General features: G+C 49.2%; 8 protein-coding genes and 1 non-coding gene; 4 read left to right on the forward strand and 5 right to left on the reverse strand.

Moving 5' to 3' along the window:
* The window catches only part of CNAG_01107 (phosphatidylinositol glycan, class A), a 3,065-nt gene extending 2,556 nt beyond the window's left edge, over positions 1-509 (reverse strand). The window contains exons 1-3 of the mRNA XM_012193668.1: positions 221-509; positions 72-169; positions 1-10 (exon numbers count right to left, since the gene is read on the reverse strand). The exon at positions 1-10 is cut by the window's left edge and continues 85 nt beyond it. Coding sequence (XP_012049058.1) covers positions 1-10; positions 72-169; positions 221-504 — 392 coding nt within the window. The 5' untranslated portion in view covers positions 505-509. The remainder of the gene's footprint in view (positions 11-71; positions 170-220) is intronic.
* Positions 510-634: 125 nt separating this feature from the next.
* Positions 635-4,314, forward strand: CNAG_01106 (V-type H -transporting ATPase subunit I). XM_012193929.1 has 9 exons: positions 635-737; positions 785-885; positions 933-1,259; positions 1,324-2,276; positions 2,336-2,594; positions 2,671-3,162; positions 3,249-3,325; positions 3,377-3,638; positions 3,719-4,314. Exons 1-9 carry the CDS (start codon positions 710-712, stop codon positions 3,767-3,769), a joined length of 2,550 nt encoding a protein of 849 aa, XP_012049319.1. The 5' UTR covers positions 635-709; the 3' UTR covers positions 3,770-4,314.
* A 12-nt stretch (positions 4,315-4,326) lies between these two features.
* On the forward strand, positions 4,327-8,214 carry CNAG_01105 (hypothetical protein). XM_012193928.1 has 3 exons: positions 4,327-4,718; positions 4,767-7,002; positions 7,077-8,214. Exons 1-3 carry the CDS (start codon positions 4,656-4,658, stop codon positions 7,961-7,963), a joined length of 3,186 nt encoding a protein of 1,061 aa, XP_012049318.1. The 5' UTR covers positions 4,327-4,655; the 3' UTR covers positions 7,964-8,214.
* Positions 8,112-9,826, reverse strand: CNAG_01104 (ribosomal RNA-processing protein 8). XM_012193927.1 has 4 exons: positions 9,212-9,826; positions 9,074-9,155; positions 8,546-9,024; positions 8,112-8,486 (listed from the first exon to the last, which is right to left on the reverse strand). Exons 1-4 carry the CDS (start codon positions 9,781-9,783, stop codon positions 8,243-8,245), a joined length of 1,377 nt encoding a protein of 458 aa, XP_012049317.1. The 5' UTR covers positions 9,784-9,826; the 3' UTR covers positions 8,112-8,242.
* Positions 9,827-9,944: 118 nt separating this feature from the next.
* Positions 9,945-11,173, forward strand: CNAG_01103 (splicing factor 3A subunit 2). XM_012193669.1 has 7 exons: positions 9,945-10,010; positions 10,075-10,082; positions 10,138-10,174; positions 10,230-10,323; positions 10,385-10,593; positions 10,649-10,812; positions 10,867-11,173. The coding sequence occupies exons 1-7, from the start codon at positions 10,007-10,009 to the stop codon at positions 11,005-11,007; spliced, it is 657 nt and encodes a 218-aa protein (XP_012049059.1). The 5' UTR covers positions 9,945-10,006; the 3' UTR covers positions 11,008-11,173.
* Positions 11,120-12,580, reverse strand: CNAG_01102 (oxidoreductase). XM_012193670.1 has 5 exons: positions 12,375-12,580; positions 12,060-12,322; positions 11,817-12,003; positions 11,399-11,762; positions 11,120-11,344 (listed from the first exon to the last, which is right to left on the reverse strand). Exons 1-5 carry the CDS (start codon positions 12,510-12,512, stop codon positions 11,268-11,270), a joined length of 1,029 nt encoding a protein of 342 aa, XP_012049060.1. The 5' UTR covers positions 12,513-12,580; the 3' UTR covers positions 11,120-11,267.
* A 30-nt stretch (positions 12,581-12,610) lies between these two features.
* Positions 12,611-16,831, reverse strand: CNAG_01101 (hypothetical protein). XM_012193926.1 has 11 exons: positions 16,383-16,831; positions 15,921-16,330; positions 15,260-15,871; positions 15,133-15,213; positions 14,892-15,083; positions 14,055-14,843; positions 13,919-14,008; positions 13,682-13,867; positions 13,498-13,631; positions 12,993-13,439; positions 12,611-12,939 (listed from the first exon to the last, which is right to left on the reverse strand). Exons 1-11 carry the CDS (start codon positions 16,564-16,566, stop codon positions 12,822-12,824), a joined length of 3,243 nt encoding a protein of 1,080 aa, XP_012049316.1. The 5' UTR covers positions 16,567-16,831; the 3' UTR covers positions 12,611-12,821.
* CNAG_12472 lies at positions 12,708-15,118 on the forward strand. XR_001045776.1 has 3 exons: positions 12,708-13,403; positions 13,475-13,640; positions 13,694-15,118. It is a non-coding gene; the product is annotated as a hypothetical RNA (non-coding RNA).
* Positions 16,832-16,838: 7 nt separating the features above from the next.
* Positions 16,839-22,075, reverse strand: CNAG_01100 (hypothetical protein). XM_012193925.1 has 4 exons: positions 20,235-22,075; positions 18,837-20,173; positions 17,781-18,784; positions 16,839-17,718 (listed from the first exon to the last, which is right to left on the reverse strand). The coding sequence occupies exons 1-4, from the start codon at positions 21,931-21,933 to the stop codon at positions 17,052-17,054; spliced, it is 4,707 nt and encodes a 1,568-aa protein (XP_012049315.1). The 5' UTR covers positions 21,934-22,075; the 3' UTR covers positions 16,839-17,051.
* Between the last annotated feature and the right edge of the window lies 1 nt (position 22,076).

Consider the following 22,076-nt stretch of genomic DNA (forward strand, 5'->3'; position numbering starts at 1 on the left):
GACATCATCACTGCGAAGGGAGGAGGGTCAGGTTACCACGAGGCATCATCGTGTTGAACAGGACAACATACTAAACCATCCAAGCCCTGGGATCCACTGAATGGACTTTTTAGCCATGATAGCGGCATGTTTGGGGAAGATCCTTCCCAAGTAAAGAATGTCGACGAAGCTGTTCCAAGTTCAACTCCACGGATGCGCGACGTGACAAGAAGGCACGCACCTCTGGTGATTGCCGACCATGACCATACTTCTACCCTTTTCGCCCGCCTTTCCACCGCCATGCTCTCCACTAAGCTCCCAGAGGTATTGCTCTCCTTCGACCTGAAATTTCCATCCGAGTATGGGACCTGCAAAGTGATAGAAGGTGCGGGCTACAAAGTAGTTTGTGTTGAGTCTGCGACCTGTGAGTGAGCATACTATGGCGATGAGGACAGCGATGAAAGAGGTGGTGAGGAGGAGTACGGTGTAGAGCGCGAGGTTGAGGTAGTATATGACCTTCCACATAGCGGATGGACATTCATAGTGAGAGATTCCTTCTCTTCTTCAATATATCCGGTTCTCGAGTAGCAAATCGGTTACGTAACCTACCTATTTACATAACCCCCCTCGTCACCGTCCTCCCTTTGTCGACACTCGCTGCTATTGGCTCTATACTCATACTGTATCTATATTCCAGCCATATTTCTGGACAGAGATCATCTCGTCAGCCATGGCAACAAATTACCCCTCTCTCTTCCGTGAGCCACCTCCGAGTCACAGCATCCACCCGGCTGACATACTACAGGCTCGGAGGAGATGTCCCTCGTACAGCTGTACATCCCGTCAGAAGTAGCACATGACACCATCTCGGAGCTCGCAGAGATGAGCAACTTTCAGTTCAAGGATGTGCGTATGGATTCACATGGTTGGGTGCATAGTCTGACTCATCACAGCTCAATCCTTCGTTGACTTCCTTCCAACGACCTTTTACTCCACGACTACGTCGTCTCGCCGAGATGGCTCGACGTCTTCGTTTCTTCCGCTCGCAACTCACATCTCTCTCCCCTCCTCTTGGAGTTCCTCCACTTGCAGCCGTCCCACCGTTTACCACCGTAGGCCCGCGTGCTCAGAACGCGTACGATGAACTGGAGGAGAAGCTCAAGGAACACGAGAGGAGGCTGAACGAAATGAACAGGAGTTGGGAAGAGTTGGGTAGGAGGAAGAGCGAGCTGGAGGAGAATAAGTGTGTTTTGAAGGAAACCGCTGGCTTCTTTGACGAGGTAAGTAGTCATTTGCTCAAAGGATGGAATAATCGCCTAAAAAAAGAAAAACGTTGCTTCATAGGCCGGTCATCGCCATACTGAGATTCGAACGTCAATGGAGGACAGCAGCGACGCCGCTCCTTTGCTTGAGCATGCTGCCGAGTACGGCGCACTTCCAGGCGAAAGCGGTTTGTCCGGTTTCGACCTCGAGTTTGTCGCCGGTACCATTGATCGTACCCGAATGCCCACATTTGAGCGTATTCTCTGGCGAGTCTTGAGGGGTAACCTCTACATGAACTACTCTGAGATTGAGGAGCCGTTTGTCGATACTGTCACTGGGAAGGAGACGTTCAAGGATGTTTTCATCATTTTCGCTCACGGTCAAGAGCTTCTCGCCAAGATTCGCAAGGTCGCTGAATCCATGGGCGGCACTCTCTACAACATTGATTCCTCTACCGACAAGCGATCCGACGCGTTGCGCCAAGTTTCTGCCCGCCTTGAAGACGTCGATAATGTTCTGTACAATATGGGTCAGACCCGTCGTGTAGAGCTCAGCAAAATCGCCGAATCCCTCGAGGCGTGGACTGACGCTGTGAAGCGCGAAGAGGAAATTTACAAGACGCTCAACCTGTTGAGCTATGACCAAGGTCGAAAGACTCTTGTGGCTGAAGGCTGGTGTCCCTCTCGAGACATCACCGCTATCCAGCTCGGCTTGCGTCGCGCGATGGATACTGCTGGTACTTCTGTGCCTGCCATCCTCTCCGAGCTCCGTACCCACCAGACTCCTCCCACGTTCCACAGGACCAACAAGTTTACTGAAGGTTTCCAGACTCTGATCGACTCTTATGGTATTGCCACATACCAAGAAGTTAACCCTGGTTTGTATGCTGTCATTACGTTCCCATTCTTGTTTGCCGTCATGTTTGGCGATATTGGTCACGGTATTTTGATGTTCTTGACTGCTGCGGCGATGATCTTTTGGGAGAGACAGATTGCGAAGAATGGTGTCAACGAGAATGTTGAGACATTCTTCTTGTACGTTTGTATTTCATTTCAACATCCTCGTAATTTAAATCTGACAAAAGACATTTTAGCGGTCGATACCTAATTGTTCTCATGGGCATCTTTTCTGTCTTTACTGGTTTCATGTACAATGACATCTTTTCCAAGACGCTTCACCTGTGGCAATCCGGATGGGAATGGCCTTCCAATTCTACAGGGCTTGTCGTGGCAGAGCCAACGGGAAACATTTACCCCTTTGGTATGGACCCCATGTGGCACGGTTCGGATAATGCCTTGATCTTTAACAACTCTTACAAGATGAAAATGTCTATTATCCTTGGTGTCATCCATGTAAGTTTCCTTTTTCTATATGCGTCGTGGAAACGGGGCAAATACACATTGACAAAATCTCGTCCTTTTTGTCTAGATGACTTTTGCAATCTGTCTCCAAGTGCCGAACCACATTCATTTCAAGAAACCTCTCAACATTTATGCCGAATTTATCCCTCAGATGCTCTTCTTCCACTCCATCTTTGGCTACCTCGTTGTCTGCATCATCTACAAGTGGTCCGTCGACTGGTCTCAATCTGCCACTAGCCCACCGGGATTGCTCAACATGTTGATTTACATGTTCCTTTCCCCTGGTACTATCGAGCCTGGGACCCAACTATACGCTGGGCAAGGTTTCATCCAGGTCGTTCTCCTGCTCATTGCCCTTGTCTGTGTTCCGTGGATGCTTGCGTTGAAGCCATATATGCTCTGGAAGGAACACCAGCGTATCGTTGCTCAGGGCTATCAAGGGTTGCAGGGACAGGATAATGGGGGGATGAACGGAAGGAACTCTATTGGTGCGGAAAGCCGGGCAGAGGAAGAGGAGGAAGTTGGTATGGCTGTAGCAGAAAGCTCTGACGAGGAACATGTGAGTGGATCAATGAGGACATGTTTTGGATTCAAGTTTTCGTTTGAGCTGATCAGTGTTTTTTTTCTTTTGTCGGTTTGATCCAGCCGTTTGACATGGGAGATATTATTGTGCATCAGGTCATTCATACGATCGAGTTTTGTCTTGGTTGTATCTCGAACACGTAAGTGTTTATCTCGATGTCGAGTTGTGAGCTTACACCGCCGCGTGACAGTGCTTCTTACCTCCGACTCTGGGCTCTTTCCCTTGCCCATGCACAATTGTCAGAAGTGCTCTGGTCCATGACGCTGCAGCTTGCGTTTGACTTTAACGGCGGGCTCATTTCCCGCGCCGTCTTCTTGTTCATCATGTTTGCGGTGTGGTTTGGCGGTACGGTCGGTATCTTGTGTGTCATGGAAGGTTTGTCCGCGTTTTTGCACGCATTGAGGTTGCATTGGGTCGAAGCGAATGGAAAGCATTACATGGCTGGAGGCTATGTGAGTATCTGTTCTTTTTGTGTTGTTGTTGTTGTTGTCATCATCAAGCGATTGCGAGTGACTGATGGATTTGAATGCAGCCGTTTACCCCCCTCAGCTTTGCTACTATCGGCCAAGAGGAGGATATTTAAAATTGTTTATGAAAAAGCTGTTTGGAGGAGGTGGAATGAAAGCCGTTTGGAGGTGGAATGCGAATGAATTTGACAAGTGTTTGAAATGTGTATCAAGGTATCTCGAGCAGAGAGCAAGTTGTGCATGGTTGCTGAATTGCAGTACATCAAGCCAGTGCTTTTAGTCGTTGGGCTGCAGCAAAGTTTCCCCTCAGAGGTGTAGTAGATTATTGGCGCGAAATGGGACTACAGGGACGGCGACCGACGGGCGCCGAGAATCCATGACGGGTGGCTGATGATTGGTGATGGTGACTGCGTGATTGATTTTAAACTGTTTTTAGGTGACGGAAAAGACGCGTCTCGCTCCTGAGCGCCCTGCACTGTGTGTGTGTGGTGGGCGGCAGTTGAAGTGCTGAATGTATCACTGGAATAGGACGCATATTATTATGTCTTATCTGGGGACAGCCGACCAAGCGCATACGCTATGAGAACAAAAGAGCAGGGGAGAAAAGACAAAAAGACAAGGAATTGGTACGAGCCCGAGCTGAATTAAATAGCAGGGCGCGGGGAATAAGCTTCTGATGTTGCCCTGAGCATGTTCCTGGGTTGTTGTGGGATGAAGACGCGTCTCTCCTCGAATAATCAATAATCAATAATCAATATCCATCACCATCATTGCGCACCACCATCACCGTCGTCTCTTGATACACCATCCCCCATCAACCGGCGTGCCTACTCTCCACTCCCCCCCTCCCGCACGCCTGTTGCACACCCATCCCTCCTGAGCCCGCGTGCCGGCGTGAAACACGTGGGGCTGGCGCACTCGGCTGTTGTTTGTCCGCAGAGGCCCAGCGACGCACGCGCCTTCTCCGTGTTCCGCATTATTTCGCAGCCCCCTCCCCCGCCGATGTCTCCCTCCGCGGAAGTCTCAGACAGGAGGGCCCACAGACTCGTCCCCGCAGCCAAAAAGGTAGGCCCGCCCCCCTCCCCCCCACCCGCACGTGCTCACACCCCGCAGCCCAAGATGCCGCTCACCACAGAACCCAGCCTCAACTATGGCGGTGCAGCGGCCCACGAGAGGACGGAGGGCAGCGTAAAGCAGGTCCGCGACGACACGCCCAAGATTCCCGTGCAAGGCCAGCGACACAAGGCAGCGAGCCAGGCCCACAGACGGCAGAGGTCCTCCATTGCGTTGCCTTCCGGCACGGTGTCGCAGGGGCTGGCGAGGCCGTCCGTTATGGGTGTCTCTGAAGACCAACCTGGACAGACCACCACGGCTCTCCCAACTCCAGTGCTGGAGGAATCCCCTATCCCACAAGGGGATGAGCAGGAACAAGGTAAAGGGCACGACGGGGAGTACGAGCAAGTCGCTGCGCGGCTATCCGCCTTCTCCTTTGCACCCAAGCCTGCAGCAGGGACCTTTCCGCCCAAACGTCGTCAGCCACCCAGGCTGGGGTCCCAGTCCATATTAGGACATGAACTGGTGTCCTCGCCTCTTTCTTCTCCAACATCTCCACGGCGCTTTTCAAACTCTTCTTCAAGACCACCTAGTCTCCTACTGGCGCGCCCATCTTCCAATGTACTCTCCCCTCCCAGATCAGCCGCTGGTCCTTCATCGCCTCCCGCGCAAACAAAGAAGAAGCGACATTCTCACACCCGTTCAAATTCCATCTCTTTACCAAACATCAAACTCCAAAATGTTGCCTCCCGTCCCAGCTCTTTCAACGTTCTCCACTCCCCATCCTTTGGCTCTCCCGTCTCCCCCACTTCGCCCCATGGTGAACCAAGACCTTCGAGACTGACAGGGCTGAACAGCCAAAGACTCAAGTTTGAACCATCGGGCCGGGGTGCAGAGGCTGAAAAAGAAAGAGAAGAATCCAGACGTCGAGCTTTGGAAAAACTTACCGGGTCTGAACCGCGATCAAGATCTCCGTTCGTCGAGTCGCCAGTAGCAGAAATTAGTCTTCCTGATTTGGATGACGAAGATTCTTCGTCTGTGGCCTCATCCAACCGTCCACTTTCAGGTGCTTTAGGCCAACCCACATTTTCATGGTCCAATCAACCGTCCTCCTCATTTCTCTCCTTGCCACCCCTGTTAGGATCATCCTCCCCCTCACCACTCTCCGCATCACCCTTCCCCGGGGTCTCACCGGCCGATGAGCAGTCAGCCGACAGGCCGGAAAGGTGGTCAGGCCAATCTTTCGGTCTTCCCCGCGATTCCGTATCAATGATCGGTTCTAAAGAAGACCCACTAGGTTACGGAATGGATCTCAACGATGCGAGCATAGGGAAGAGGCCGACAATGAATAGGCAATTGAGTGCTTTGCAAGAAGTTGACGAGTCGGAAGAAGATGAAGCGGAACTGCTGGGAAACGTACAGGAAGAAGCAGCAGTAGAAGAAGAAGAGGAGCAAGAGGAGGATCGAGCTGCACCTGTCGTACCGATCATTCCTCCGGAAACTGCTCCACAAGTCCCCGAATCTGCGGTATCCCCTTCAGGCCTGAGAGAACTTCGTTTGTCTTCAAGTATATCCTCCCCGCGTCATTACGGAACTCTGTCCTCATCGGATATATACTCCTTTCCCCAGTCACTTACTTCCCCTCCGCCTTCAGCTGGATACTCAACCATAGGTTCATCCTCACCGACAAAAAGTTATGGTACGATAGGTCGAGGCCGCCCTAACCAATCTACCACCGATGCGGACACGTCCAGCCACCGTGGCCCAACACCGAAAAGAACCGCACTAAACATGGGCTCTAGAGGGTCACTTTCATATAGAAAAGATGCCTCATCTTCCGGCGGCAAGGAGCTCGGAGAGCTTATCGCTAGCCCAACCCCAACCTCGACAATCTCAGGTGTAAACAGCCCCCCTATAAAGGGAATGTGGACAAACACAAAGACTCGAGGGATGAGGCCCTGTCCGAGAGTGCGCTTGACTGGAGATGCTGGCTCTGGGAGAGTTTTGACCGAGGTTAACGAGATGGAAGAGGAAGGTTCTTTAGAGAGGCGCCGTTCCGTTTCCGCGGGTATCGACCTAGCGCGCTCGTCCATTGAAAGTGGCCGTCCTAGCTCTGAATTCTCTCGAGATTCTCTAGACCGCTCACATTGGCGAGATGTCCAGCTTGATATGGAGCGTGAAAACGAAAGTCTGAGGGATGAGTTGGGTTTTTGGAAAGAAAGGTGTCGTAAGTTGGAAGAGAGGCTAGAAAGTGAAAGAAAAGAGAGTGTCGTGCTTAGAGAACGTGTCAGAAAGTGTGAGTCTCTTTTTTTACTTTTTTTAATCGATTTTTCGAAAAGATGGATTCCCGACTGACGGTGAAAAATGTAGTGGGTGATCGTCTTTCAAGCATTTCTTCTCTTCCCACCGAGAGATCAGACATTTATTCCCAGTCTCAACAAGCAGCCGAATCGCGGTTGATGGCAGAAATGAGGGAGCAGCTTTTCACACTTACTGGAAAGTTGCAGCAAGAGCACCGCGCAAAAGAGATGGCTTTGGTCAAGCTGAACGGTTTGCGTGACCAAGTAGCAGCCCAAGGTCATCATCAGCTTACAGAATGCACGGCGCAAGATGAAGATTCTGGTGATGAGATTCTATTCTCCAGATCCGCGACGTCAAGGGAGACTACGCCAAGTTTGACCCCTCCTCAAATCGACCTTCCTACGCCCCCCGTCCTTACTTCCTCCAAGCCCTCTCCCTTTACCATCGACAAGATTAATGAATCCGAGTCGCCTGTTTCCAAACGCTTTACTCCTGATTTTGCTCGTCTCAAGTCTTGGGGGTTTCCCGCCACACCTCCCATTGGAAGTGACCACATTCCTACAAGCAAGGAAAAGAAGCGTGAATCCTTTTTTGGTTTATCGAATCCCCTCAGGAGAGCATCATCAGACGATGGACCGAGAATTAGCCAAGGGATCGACTTGCCGCCTTTTGTGGTTGACGAAAATACCCCTGGTGTCTTTCCAGTTCCGACGGCTGGTGTCCTTCCTCCTTTTGGTGTCACTGTCAGAGCTGTGTCGGATCCTACTAGCTTGCAAAGCTTTGACAAGGAAACTATATCAAATCTACCCGGTATCGGGCCTGCCCAATTTAGGATACCTACCATCACCGTCAATGATAACGGTGGTGTGTTTCATGCGGCCGGGGTAATGTCCAACGGAATACTTGACTTTAGAAAGGGGTGCAAATGTTGTGTAGGGGATGTAGTTGAACTGTAAAAATGTGAGCGTGGGATGTGAGCGTGGAATAGCGTATTTGTGAATAAATAGTATAATAATTTCAGAAGGGGTTGAAGGACCATATATCATGGGACCAGTATGCTAAACGGACGATAGATGATTAGAGGAGACAAAAATCATCTTGTTGATAATATAGTACATACAGGGCCTATCCATTTCATATCTGCATCTCAAATATGTACAGTCGGTCTGCCTAGGACAGGGTTGCATAACAAAACTGAACCATATGGGGGGGGGGGGGGAGGTTTTACACAATGTCTACCGCTTCTTGTAAACACAAGCTCTCAAAATTTCTTCTCCTTTTCGTACCCTTTCTTCCCATCCTTCTTGACCTTTGACAGGCCCCAGAGGGACTTGAGAGTTCTTTGTGAAACGGAAAAGAGTAAAATGTGTCGAGGGCTGCGACTCCTCCTCAAGCTCGAAACCAAATGATTCAACGATGGAAACAAAAGCTTCTGTGGAAGTGAACCGAGAAGTCACTTCAGCCACATGGAATGTACCCCTGTAAACAGAAAAATTAATTGTTGTACTTGCAAGGGAGATTGAAGAAAATATACTTACCCCTGCTTCAGAATCCTACAGGCCTCGCTGATGCCTCCAACCCAGTTGGTTCCCATTAAACTCAGGCAACAAACTACGGCATCTACGATCTCAGATGACGCCGCGTCCCTCTTCCTGCTACTCTTCTTCTTGTTCTTCTTCTTTTCCTTTCCCTCGATCTCCTCAGCAGCAGGAACGTCATAGTCCAACCCACCAGGTCGGCCAGGCAGAGGAACCTTTTCCAAAAAGTCTGCTTCAACCACCCATCCGCCGGCCGCATTGTTTTCTGTTGTCTCAGCTCCAGGAACGCCATTATCTCCCACCAAGTCAAAGCTCATTACAATTTTTCCTTGAGGTACAAGAGCTCGTGCCAAGCCGGCATCACCACAGCCTAAATCGGCAATGACGGTGCCAGACGGAAGAGAAGAAAGAAGGTTGATCAAGTGAGGGAGGGGAGGTGAAGGCCAGGCAGAAGTGAGAAGACGATGTGTCTGGTGGTACTGCAATAAAATTAGCTATGAAACATACCATGCCGTATATCAGACTAACATCGGCAAATATCTTGGGGTCTTTTCTCATCATTGCCAAGGCTTCAGTGGAAGGCGTTGAATAAAGTTGTTCGTTGATCCATCTATCATGCAAGGTGCGTTAGCCAGGCACTGTAGAACAAGTTGGCAGGGTACCCGCCTGAACCTCGCGCCTTCCAGCTTGGCCTGCATATTCTTTTGCATCTCCGTAAGATCCCCCTCCCCACCGACCTTGAGCTTGGCGCCTTTTGATGGAGCAGGTATCGGGATGGGCAGCTGTACAGGCTCCGGTTTCGAGCCCACAGTGATCTTGTCAGTCTTTAATTTCTTGGACGGAGGTAGATCTGTCTGATTCTGTTTTGCGGCTTGGTTCAATTTGGCTTGGTTCGACTTGGGGGTGGGCTTGGGCTTGTCGCCTTTTGCTTTGGGTGTGCTGTCCACTATTTCCTCGTCGTCAACCCGTCTGCTCTTGTTTTTCTTATTCTTTTTCTTCCCGACTATGCCCATGCTTTCTTTCCCCTCTTCCTTTCCGATCGTCCCTCCGCCCTCAAACTTCCTCATGAGTTTCTCAAAGTTGGCATCAGCCTGCTTTACTTGCTGAGCTTGCCCTAAACCGGCGTGCGCGTCTGAACGCTTGCGCTTGTTGGCCTTTTGGCCTCCCTTGCCCGCTGAAGCGAGTGCGGGGGCGATCTTTGCTACCCCTGATTCGAATGCTGAGGGGAATAAGGACATCGTCACGATAGCTTTCAATATTCTGTATATCGTGAAAGTCAAGTATACCGCGAAAAGTTGCCGAAATAGATGATGAGCCTCCACCTCCGTGAAATTTGATCCCGCCCTTCATACGCCAGCCTTCGATCCTTGTTCGCTCCTTCGCCGTTTTCCTCTTGCATCTTCGTTCGTTTCCAACCCACCATATCCCAGGAGCGAATATAAGCAGCGTAGGAGGATAACTATGGGTAAGTACAGCTCTATAAACTGTATATTGCTCAATGATAGTGCTGACGTCTTCTCTGAATGCAGATTACCAAGTGAGCAGTAGCTGTCTGTTTTCCTTATCAACAAAATGTACTAACCCATTTGCAGAATCGAGCAGGTGCGAACAAGGGTAGTGGTGGTGTCGGTGAGTGTTATACATTCATCAAAATACGGCGCACTATTGACATATTTCTGTGTAGCTGGTGCATCCGAAACAGCAGTGGACAGGAGAGAACGCCTTCGAAAACTTGCTTTGGAGACTATTGACTTGGCCAAAGATCCCTATATCCTCAGGTCAGTGCTTGTGCTTGTTACGATGTCAAATTATTGATTTCTGACATTTTTTCATTCATAGAACCCATCTTGGTACATTAGAATGCCGTCTTTGTCTCACTCTACACGTTAACGAAGGTTCTTACCTTGCCCACACTCAAGGAAAGAAACATCAAACAAACCTTGCCAGGCGTGCAGCCAAGGACAACAAGGATCAGGCATTAATGATACAAGCTCCCACTGCCGCGCAACAAGTGAAGAAGAAAGTGTTTGTCAAGATTGGAAGACCTGGTAAGTCGGTTCCGATGTCGATCTTGCCCCTTGGGAATCTGACCGGCGCCGCTAGGTTACAAAATCATCAAGATTAGAGAGCCTGTCAGTCAAAGGATGGGTCTGTTATTCACTGTCTCGTTACCTGAGATAAAAGCGGGAGAAAGGCCAAGAAGGAGGTTCATGTCTGCTTTTGAGCAACGGCGAGAGATTCCCAATAAAGCCTTCCAGTACTTGGTTGTGAGTTGAACTCAGTCGGACATTTCCTTCACCCTGCTAAACAATAGATTGTAGTTGGCAGCCGAGCCATACGAGACCATAGCATTTGCCATCCCCTCAAAAGAGATGGTTGACGTTGATGAAGACCCAGAGTCGACATGGGAGCACTGGGATGCCGACGAAAAGGTTTACAGTTGTCAATTCTTGTACAAATAAATACTATAAGGTATGATTGACATATTGTATGATTACTATGCAGCATCTGCTTGATTTGACTGGAGGATGTGATTAATGCGGTACGCAGCTTTCATGACGGAAACCATCAAGGCATCCAAAAAGGTCATGCAGGGACGAATACTTAATGCAGTAATGCATGGCGCTAAAATATATACTTAGAACAGTGACTACAGTAACTTCTACTACTACATGTGCTAAACAGTCATTATCATTTTCGATATTATTCTTGTTACTGGTGTCTAACCAAGCCACTGGCCGTTGTTGAGGTGCAGGAAATGACCAGTCATAGCATTTGCGTCAGAAGAGGCAAGGAATACTGAGAGATATATCAGGCCCCTTCACATAGCGCAGGTCAACAATATCAACTCACCGTATGCCGGACCCATCTCGGCGGGCATAGAAGCTCGACCGTGTAAGGGAGGACCACCGACAGACCATCCCTCCATGTTGTCAGCAGGCCTAGAAGCTGGCTGCAAAGGAGTATAAACGGGGCCAGGGCAGACACCATTTACCCGAATACCCTGGGGGGCGAGTTGTACAGCCAATGCCCTGGTATAAGCGACAATGGCTCCTTTAGTGGAAGCATAATCGACCATAGTAGCGGATCCCTTGAAGGCGGTAACAGAAGAGGTGTTGATGATGGCTGATCCGCGCTTGAGATGAGGAACTGCGGCTTTAGTGAGGGCAAACATGGCAAGAATGTTGCTTCTGAATGTGCTTTCGACGTTTTCAAGCTATTGAAGTATCCAGTTAGCTTTGAGCAAACCAAGGAATGGGCCTAAATCTACCTCGATTTCTGTGATGGACTTGGACATGATTTGCTTACTGGCATTGTTCACCAGGATATCCAGCTTGCCAAATTTGTCCATGTGCTGCTTGACGACATCTGCTGCCTTGTCGGCTTGCATGAGGTCATGAGCGATTGTAAGGCACTGCTGTCCATCTTGTTCGATAGCCTTTTTAACTCGTTGGGCACTACGCACAGTATGCGTAAGCGGTAATCAATAAGGCTTACGAGCTTCTTAACGTACTCTTCTTCCTCCTCAGGAAGGTACACAATGGTTACATCTGCACCTTCGCGGGCAAGCATTTGGGCTGCAGCTCTCCCAATACCAGAATCGCCTCCAGTAATGATGGCCTTCTTGCCCTTCAGCTTCCCACTTCCAGCGTATTCCTTCAAGTATGGCTTGCCGTCATCGTCCCAGGTTTCCAGCTTGGTAAACTCGGCAAGCGGATCCATGTCCACATCCTTGCCTGGAAGCTTCTGCTGCTGGGCTTTGATATCGGTAAGCTCCTGCGAGAGGCAATCAGATGGTACTCTGTATACTGGGACTGAAAAAACTGACGGGGTAAGCGGTGATGATTTTAGGCTGATCGTCTCCCATTGCAAGTGATGTAGTTCTGAAATGTCTTGTGGTGAGGATAGGACGGATGAAATGAGAAGGCTTTGTGAGCTTTGTAAGTAGCGGCTGTCTTGGGAACATGGCGATGGATAATATGCAGCACGGCTTATATATCGCTGGGAAGAGAAAAGATATATAAGTATAGAGAGAGACTGGGCTGACGTCAGTGGAGTCAGAGGGTGGAGGCAGAGGATGACTTCATGCCGCTACCATTGTGGTCCCCCTCGCAAGATGTCACTTTCTCGTTTCCATTACTATAGCCCATGCCGTCACGGCCACCATACGTACACAAATCCAAGAAACAAAAAAGGAAAAGCATCATATATTATACGTATGTACACCGAACCCATATGTGGTAGTACTCGTAATTGTAGGAAAAACGGCTGGTCACTATGGCGTCCTCCCCCCTCGTTCGTCGTATCTAGGCAGCAAATGCGCCGCACTTGCAACCACGCCCTCTGCTCTCTGGTTTCTTTTTCTCGCTTCTTGCACTTGCTTCTCCAGTTCTCTACAATACCTGTTAGCTTCGTGCTTGACGAAAGGTATATGGAAGGTACACACCTGACCTGTGCTTCCAGCTGCACAGCTCTTTCCTTTCCACCTTGCTTTTCCGTCTTAATCTTCTCCCCTGCGATCCGCAACCTATTCTCGTACTCTTTGACACGCGCTTCCCATTTGTTCTCAGCCTGACTGTACCTCGTCTGGTACTCTGCCAGTCTTTTTTCCAAACTCGCCAACTGGTTCGATGCCGTTTGAGCTCGCTTTTCGGCCGCGACGGCCCGTTCCGTAAGGGATCGAATTTGGGAGGATGATCCAGAGATAGTATCAGATTTGAGAGACGAGATCTGAGAATGAAGTTCGTTATTACGAACTTGAACAGCCTGAAGCTCCCCTTCTTTGATGGCAAACTTGCTTCTCCATTCTCGCTTGGTTAATTCAAGCTTCTTCACGGCTGCTTCAAATTGGTCCAATGTACGCCATTTCTCCTCAAGCTGTCGTTTGAGGGACCTACAAGTTGTAAAATGTCATTAATACCATCGTAGGATACAGAAACAAAAGAACCCACGCCATGCGCTTATCCACGGATGCCTCAGTATCCTTTAGCTTCTTCTCAAACTCTGCTCTGACGCTCATCATCGCTTTTAACCTCTGCAGAAGAGTATCCCTAAACAGAGCAAAGTTTGCTGGTGTCGTGTGGTGCTAATCACTGTCAGTCTGAACGCTCTCGCCATTCTTACAAGTATTCTTACCTCCATCCCCAGGAATTTATTAACATCTTTGAACACCCGAAGAAGCAGTTCACTTCTCTCCTGTCTCTGAGTTTCGGATTGTTTTTGCATCTGGAATCGCTCTTGCTGTGTCTCGGTGAGAAGCGGTTCAAGCTCTTCGATGCGTTCCTTTAATAGATTGGCTTCACGTTCATGTTGCTTGGCCGTCTATATATACATTTAATTAGCCTTCCCCCATCTATGTCACGGCAAACGCACTTTCAGGGTATGATCAAGCTTGTCAGAAATGTTGAGTCGTCCTTGCCTTTCGGACGACAATCTATTCTCAATGTCACGTTGTTTGTCAAGCTATCAACTGGTCAGCTCGGTCGTTGATGTCAAATTGTCGACATACCATGGTAGCAAGCTCGATATCTCGATCTCTGAGATTTTCATTTCTCTTCTCCAATTCTCGTTTGGCGATATCCAATTCATCCTCACACCTCTGCAAGTCTCTCTTGACCCTGTCGATTTCAAGCTCCAATCCAAACCTATTGCTCGTGTGCTCGTCGCCAAGCTTACGGCGCTCGTCCTCAAGGTCGTGCAGCTTTCGCTCAACTTGAGAGAGGTCGCGGTCACGAAGATTTATTCTTTCATGAGCAGCATCAAGCTCAAATTGAAGACGTGAGGCTTGGGTTTCCTTTTCAGAGAGGGCTTGACGAAGACGTGAATTTTCTGTATTCAGTTCACGCTTAATACTCTCCCTATCAGATCTCCGCTCTTCTCTCTCTTGACCAAGACGAGTAAGTGCGTCTTCTTTCTCTTCTTGTATTTTTCGTCGAGCCTCTTTGAGAACATTGATCAAATCCTCGTAATGCGCCTTGGCGTTTTCAAACTCCTCATCTGCGCTACGTAAATCAGCGTTAAGATTGGCTTCCCTAGCTCGATGATCCTCTAGCGCTTCCTCCAGCTCATACACTCTCTGCCCCAGCTCTTCAATCTCACGATTTGCATCCATCAACTCAGCGTGCTTTTCGATATTATCACGTTCAATATTTTTGAGCGTTTCTTCCAGCCGGTCGTGAGTGATGGCCTTGGCAGCTTGGAGTTCTTGTATTTCTTCAAGTGCGCCTGTGAGGTGTTCTTCTCTCTCAAGGAGGGAAACTCTAATCTCCTTTATTTCTTGCTCCCGAGCGTCCAACGCCTGCTCTTGTTAACATGGCTTAAACTGTTCTTTTCTTCTGTAACTTACATCTTTCAGCTCGTCAACTTGTGTTCTTGCCTCCAGTACTTCATCTCTCCATTCTTCCGCAACCTGTTGCAATTCTTTTTCGTGCTCTCGGACTTTTGCGTCCAGTTCCGCATTGAGTTCGTCAACTTCACGATCACGATTGTCGAGCTCGAGTTGTGCAGCGGCCACTTTATCTTGGAGTTCATTGAGACGCTATAAGAGGTTATTCACAGCCTTTTGAATGTTAACCACAACAACTCACTTCTTCAAGAAGTTCGGCATCATCATCAGACATGACGCCTTTCTTTGCAATTGAAAGGTCGGCCTGCAGAGATGCGTTTTCCTATATTTTTCGTCAGTATTATCACCCGTTATACAATCGCACGCACCTGTTCGAGCTCCTGGACTTTTTGCGCTAATCGTGCCTCTCTGCCTTTGCCGAGACCAACGCTTTCGCTCAGAGACTTTGCGTTCTTCAACTCTTCCCTCATTTTCTCTATTTCATCATGCGCTCTATCCGCCGCATCCTTAAACCTCTCCAGCTCTTCAATCTGGTCATCGTTAAGGGCTTTCTGATCTTCCAACTCGGCCTCAAGCTCCTCTGTCCTTTTGCGCCATACGTCTTCGGACGCTTCTGCATCTTCCAGCTTGCTTCGTAGCCCGTCCACGTCACCTGCCCCCATTTCTTCCTGCAATATCTTTATCTCCTGTTCCGCTGCCTTTCTTCTCTCCTTCTCCTGGTTCCACAACTTTTCAAACTCTCTCGCTTCCTGACTTTTCCCGCTTTCTCTAGCAGCAGCCGCCAAGTCTTTATCTTGCTGCATGACCAACTTCTTAAGCTTCTTCAACTCCTTCCCAAGGGTAAGAATTTCCAGCTTGAGTTTGACGTTTTCCTTGAGAGCACCTTCGATGTGTTCGGGGGCCATATTGGATAGACGTTCTTTAAGGAAGTGGTTCTCAAGTTGCAGGTTGAAGACTTCTTTTTTAGACTCTTCCAGTTGCTGAGGGCCAGTAATCAGAAGAGAGACATACCAGATGATACTGACTTACTTTTTCCTGATCACGCAAAGTCATGGGCCCGTTGAGTTCTCCAACCGCGACGCTATGCCTCCCACTCCTTACACTTGCCCCGACCGCATAGCCTTTTCCCTTGCCTGCCCCATATTCCTTTTTTGGACTTGCGAGACTCAAAGCACTCAATATCGCCTCATCATCCGTATCCTCTTCTTTCCCGTACCTGGCTTCCAACGGACCTGATATGTCATCTGATTCAACAGAAGAATTTGAGGTTCGTCGATGTAAGACTCGTGGGCGACGTGGAGCCTGCGTATTTGACAAAGCCGATTGGGAAGATGATTTACGGACAGTAGGAGGGGGAGATACCGTGAGCAGAGCTCCACGAGGTGGCGAGGGGGTAGAGATGGACTGAGAATGCGATGTGAGAGAGCGACGTCGATTGGCTGTCATGCCTTCATGAGCTTCTTTCTAAGGACAACATCACATGCTACATACCTTTGGAAGGAGGGTCGGATGACCCGACCTGTTGAACATAATCTTCTTCGTCCGACTTGAAGCTTGACCCCAGCGATCCGAGAGATATATCAGGGAGTGTCTGGCCGTTGGCCATGACAGTTGCGTCGCCCCCTGATGTTGCCGGTGAGGCCATGAGGGCTGCTAGTGTGTTGGACGGAGGCATAGCTGCGTGACGCTCTGATCGGAAGATGCGCCTAGAAGTGTTAATTTGTAAAAGGCCGTTACAAGAGCATTCCTTGGCTCAACAATGAACTCAGATGTCGTTCTTGCGGGGGTGGATGTATCGAGCTTCTTTGTCTTCCTGGGTGGATATGTCCGCTTAGTCAAACGTTGGCGTTGAAGACTTCAATGCTGTATTTTGGCCGGTATTAACTGTGAAACTGCGAGCCGTGAGGAAAGAGTTAATGCAGAAATCAACGGTATAGACCTGGGCGTTTGGAGAATTGTTTACATTTGTCGCGTCCACCGCGCTGATTGGGAAGAAATTTCTTGATCCGGAAATACTGGGGGACTTCCTCGCGGGCACGTTCGTCCATATGCAAGCTGCAGTTGTTATATACAAACCATACAAGACTATGAAGCACAAGCTATATAGAACACATATTCCCAAGTTCGTCGCAATTCGTAATCCACATGATCGTTATGTCTTCAAACTCTCTTCCCTTTTGACCGCACTACGTTCTCGACTCTATCATTACCCTCTCGTGCTTGGCCATCATCCGGCCCATGCACGGCACCCGCGTGAAGCAAGTTTACCAATCTTGGCACTAAGCTGTTTTGCCTACAGAGTAGGACTAATTCCTTCCCCGTCCTTGTGTTGGCTTTTTTTGATGCCTTGTCCATGTCCTTTTCTCCTTGTGTGGGCTGAAGAGGACCAAGCTCATATTCTTCCTTTAGCGCAAATTGGGAATAGGTGGCACTGATGGATCCAGTGCGTGAACGAGGTTCAACATCTTTCTCAGCCTGAGCAGTCCCATTTCCTCCAGGTCTGAAAACCGTGCTTTCCTGAGTTGGTTGCGCTGTTTCTTCTGAAGTTATAAGAGCGTCGCGCAAAACTTGGAATGACACGGCCTCGGCAGTCTGTCTTACGACGTTCCGAGAGGAGCTTTCCTTCATGGGTTTGGCACCCTTCGTTTCCTTTATTTGTTTTTCCAAAAGCTCTATCCATTTCCGACAAGCTGCAGAGCTGTTGGTGCTAAAGCAGTACTTGCGCTTCAGGCCTATACGATTGGAGAATGCAATTTGGAATGTATGTCGCATGAAGGCTCGCTCCACAGTGAAGTGACGAGTACTACCTAAGCTTGCATATAATGCCCTGAACAGCATGAAATGTTATTAGATCCCATGCACGGGGAAAAAGCAAGAAATTGGACTTACGCATTATCGCCAACCCTCACAAGCAGCACCGTCTTCACTCCGAGTGAGGTTCCCTTTACCCTAAATGATTCCTCTGTTTTATTCGCAAAATCCAGTTCAGGCGGATCAAATTCTAGCCCTTCACCGAGCAATTTGATCCTCAACTTTGAATCAGGTGCAGGGATGTTGATATATATTTTCTCTGACCAAACATTGTAAGTCAACTTGATTGACGTATGAGGCAGGGAGATTACAGCCCGGCGTTCAAAGCGCACTTCGCTCGATGCAAGAGCTTGTGTCAAGCGCATCGAACGGAGAGATGTGTAAATCTGTGACAACAGGTCATCAGATACCAGACTATGAGGATCCTTGCGCCTGAATGCAGTGATGAACGCCTCTCGGGTGATTATATTGTTGGCTGACGTGAAACCAAAGGTTGAATAGAGCGCGTCATTGAATTGCATTATAGTCAAGACGAGCTCGATAGCAAGCTCTTGATTATAGGTAAGATGCTCATGATTGGCGGCATAGTAGCGTTCCGCGAAAGTTTTTAACAAAGTCTCGCAGGATACATGATCAGTCGGCAATCGCAGAGATAGGAGGAAAATGCGTAGAGCGTCGTCGACGCGAATGTTTCTGAAATGGAATCGGTCAACGAAAGCGTTCGTAAGACCTTCGTTATTTCCGAGTAAAAGACCGATTTGAGTCTTGTCTAGTTCAGGAGTTTTGAGGATCAAACCAGAGAGGGTCGCAAGATCCACCTTGGGGTTGCTTTCTTCGGCAAGATATCTGCAAGCTTCCACTGGATCTTGTATGAACTTATCCACGAAGTTATCGACCACTGGATGCCGCCCGGATTCGGCAGGAGATTCTCCGTTTGGATCGGTAACAACCAACTTGTCGAGGCTGACAATGTTCTTGACGGTGAACTGCGTATCAAGCGTGGCGTGGATATTATGAACAAGAATGGGTTTGGCAATCACCAGTAGATCGGTGAACAGGAAAAGAAAGCGATCTTTCACTATCTGCGTCTCGTGTCAATAGAATTCCTATCAACCCAAAAACAATCATACTCACATTAGCGTTGACGACCTGCAGAATTTGAGAGGACATTAGGAATTTTCGAGGAGGATCATCCAACATCTCTGGTCGGGCTGGATGTTCTGGCCCCAGCGCAAGCACTTCATCCATTCTTCTCAAGATATCTATTGTCTTTTTCGACAGCATTGCCTCTTTTCGCATCTGAACCTTTTTCTGCATCGTACCAGGAGCGCTTTCGCCTTCTCTCAAGCGTATCAGCCTAGTAGCTCGGGTTCTGTCTTCATTCGTTTCGGGGACTGCCGGCACCATGGGACTGGCTGCCTTTGGCTTACCGCCTGGGCTCATCGATGATGGCATGCTAGGTGTTGAAGAGGCGGACACAGCCCCCATTGGTGGGCTTGCAGTGCTTGCAAATGGGTCGATATCTGATGAAATGACCATCGCGCCTCGCCCTAGAGGATTTCCCTGGTTTCTCACATCCCCGTAACTAATTTTTCGAGACAATGAGGCTCTTGGAGAAGTCAAAGCCTTGGTAAGCCAGTTGCGTTTCGTGACACTTTCTCCAGAAAGTCGCTTGTTCGCCTCGAGTCGAGCAACAAGTGGCAATGCGTAGATATTTTCTGGGGCAGGCGTTCCGCCAGGGATAGAAGCAAAAGTATCTGATGGGACAGCTGAATCAGACACTTGCTGTATCAGCTTAGGTTTCTCTCCAGGGGATTCTTCGTGTCCAGCAGCACGACTTTCCAGATGCTCAATGCCGGGGAAAGGCGACAACTTGGATATGTGTATTCTGGGGTCGCTCAGATTCGCCCGAGGAAGAAGAGATACTTGAGAGGGGCCAGAAGAAAGCTGGTGTTGGATGAGATTAGATGAGGAAGTAGCAGCAGAGTCGGCTTGAGATGGTGAGAGTGAAGAAACGGAAGGGTGGTGGTTGGCGATTCTACTATTAGCCACTGGCTCAGCCTTTGGCCATATTCTCGCGATACTCGCCTGAGAAGGCGCGGCTGATGCACCTGAGCCCCATTGAGGGGACACTGGTGGGCTGGAACTGGTCATTGAGCTTCGAGATTGGCTGCGCTTCCGCATAGCAGACTTCATTGTCCTCTTCATTCTTGCACCGACACTTTCTGATCTTGCGTGATACGAGTGATTGACGGGCGATTTGGACACTTCGTCGCTTTTCCCGACTTCTTCCCATGATGACATGGCACTGCCTGTGCTCGGCATACCATATGAGTTGTGCGAATTAGGGGAGCGGTAATCACTTTCTGTACGACCTGTCTCAGAGATCTGAGTAGAAAAGATTTCGGAAGTGGAGCTACGCGGCCGATCAGTACGGGCTGATGAAGTCGGAGAGCTGATAAGAGTGGTTTCTGAACTTGATCAGCATGGAGAAGAAATACAGATGGTGAACTATCCAATGAAGATACTCACGATGCATCTCTTTTCCGGGTGTCCCCCAGTCACTACCTTCAGCAACTTCTATAGGCCAATTGGCCTGCCCTTGAGAAGCAAGTTGAGCATATTGCGCTTCAGTACCGCCTGTCACGAACATCATTGAATCCAAGCCCGACAAGATTGATGACCCTCCAGGTGTCGATCTTCCTGGCGAATTACTACTACCTTGGATGGTAGACGTTGAATCATGCGCTCTATGCCGGGTAGGAGTGATGAAAGGGGGGTGAGGAGGTAAGAGTGGCGCGTCTAAATCAGGTGTACTTGCCCCGAATGCCTGGCTTTTGGGATGAGGGTTCATTGGATCTTGAGGGAGGGTGGGCGTGTTAAGTTGCTCTGTATCCTCCTCCGTTGCTTCGCTTTGAACACTGGGCACAGTCATGTGCGGTACAGGTTCAGAAACAACCCCCATAGCACCTCTCGCCGTGCGACTGGAAAGGCTCCTGCGAAGATGATCTTCATATTCAAATTGCGCAGACTGCATTGTTACGCCAGAGACAGGTCTTTCTGGGGCAGAAAGCATGTTCGACGCAGCTACCGTCGTGGCTTGAATGTGGACGCCGCTATCACTGGACGTCTTTGAAACAGACTGTGTAACTTGGAGTCGATCCTGTTCATCCGTTCCAGGTCGGCCAATGTCATGGGCCTGTCCTTTGCCTATGAGATTGGCAGCCGCCTTTCTTTTTTCCCACAATCTGCGTACTTCTTCCTCTTCTTTTTGTCTAGCAGCGCGTCTCTCCGCTAAACGTTCCACCATCCGTCTGCCTACTGCGCTCCTTCTTTCCTCGCCCATATTCGACGAGGATACGGTGAAACTCCGTTGCAATCTTGGTCTCGGCTCATCGAATGTTGTAACTTGATACCTATCTTGAGCTACGGGTCTAGAAAATTCTGCTCTTCTGCGTGATGGCGTGCTTAACATTGGATTAGCGTTCGCACCGAGAGTTCCCGCTCGTTGAAGGCTCCCTGATAGCGGCAAATGTAAAGATACATCGTCATTCATCATTGTTCCTTTCCTTCCAGTGAGCTTTGACATAGCTTGAGCCCTAGCTGCCTGAGAATTTGATCTTTGCAACGTCCTCAGCTCGCCCAGGGTCGGGAGCGGGCTTGGTGTATTACGATCTACCAGAGGCACTTGCTGCTGGGGAGAATTGATACCGCGCTGTGTCAAAGATGGCAAGTAAGATTGTGCCAACTGCATGGCATGCCGCTCAGGATTGGCCCCGTTTGTTGGAGACGGGTAATCATTACTGGTCATATTGTAAGATGAAGAGGCCGAGGCTGAGCGTTGCACTTGCATGTGATCGATAGAGGGATGAATACTGGCATGGTCGAATGTAATCTGTACCGGCGATGGCGAGAGCATTTCTTGTTCGTCATTTGTGGGGTTTGGAGGAATATCCGGCCTCGGCAGGCTTGACACTTCTACTGGTACTGGCAAGATACCAGGACTACCCTCGGCATCACTACTACTGTCGTCGGTCCGTGCCTCTGCATGTCGTTGAACAGGCCGCCTACCGTCTGTGTTTCGAGGGAGAGAAGCTGCCCGTTTGAGCTTTGCTATAGCCGCTAAGCGTATCTGAGCTTTTGTTTGAGGAGATGCAGGCCTGTCGTCCTGTCGAGAGGCTGAACGCGATGACGGGCGAGAGGCATGATAGTATTTAGGGGATGTGGACATGACTAAAAAGAAGTAGGTGATATTTTGTGCTGTGAACTAGAGAATGTAGCTCAGAGCATGAGGAGAGCGTTTATATGTCGATATGGGCAGTTGCACAGTGAGATTTTGGCGGAGACCAGGAAAGGAAGAATATAAATGTCAGC

Source organism: Cryptococcus neoformans, chromosome 5 (genome assembly GCF_000149245.1).
Source record: "Cryptococcus neoformans var. grubii H99 chromosome 5, complete sequence".
Lineage (NCBI taxonomy): Eukaryota > Fungi > Basidiomycota > Tremellomycetes > Tremellales > Cryptococcaceae > Cryptococcus > Cryptococcus neoformans.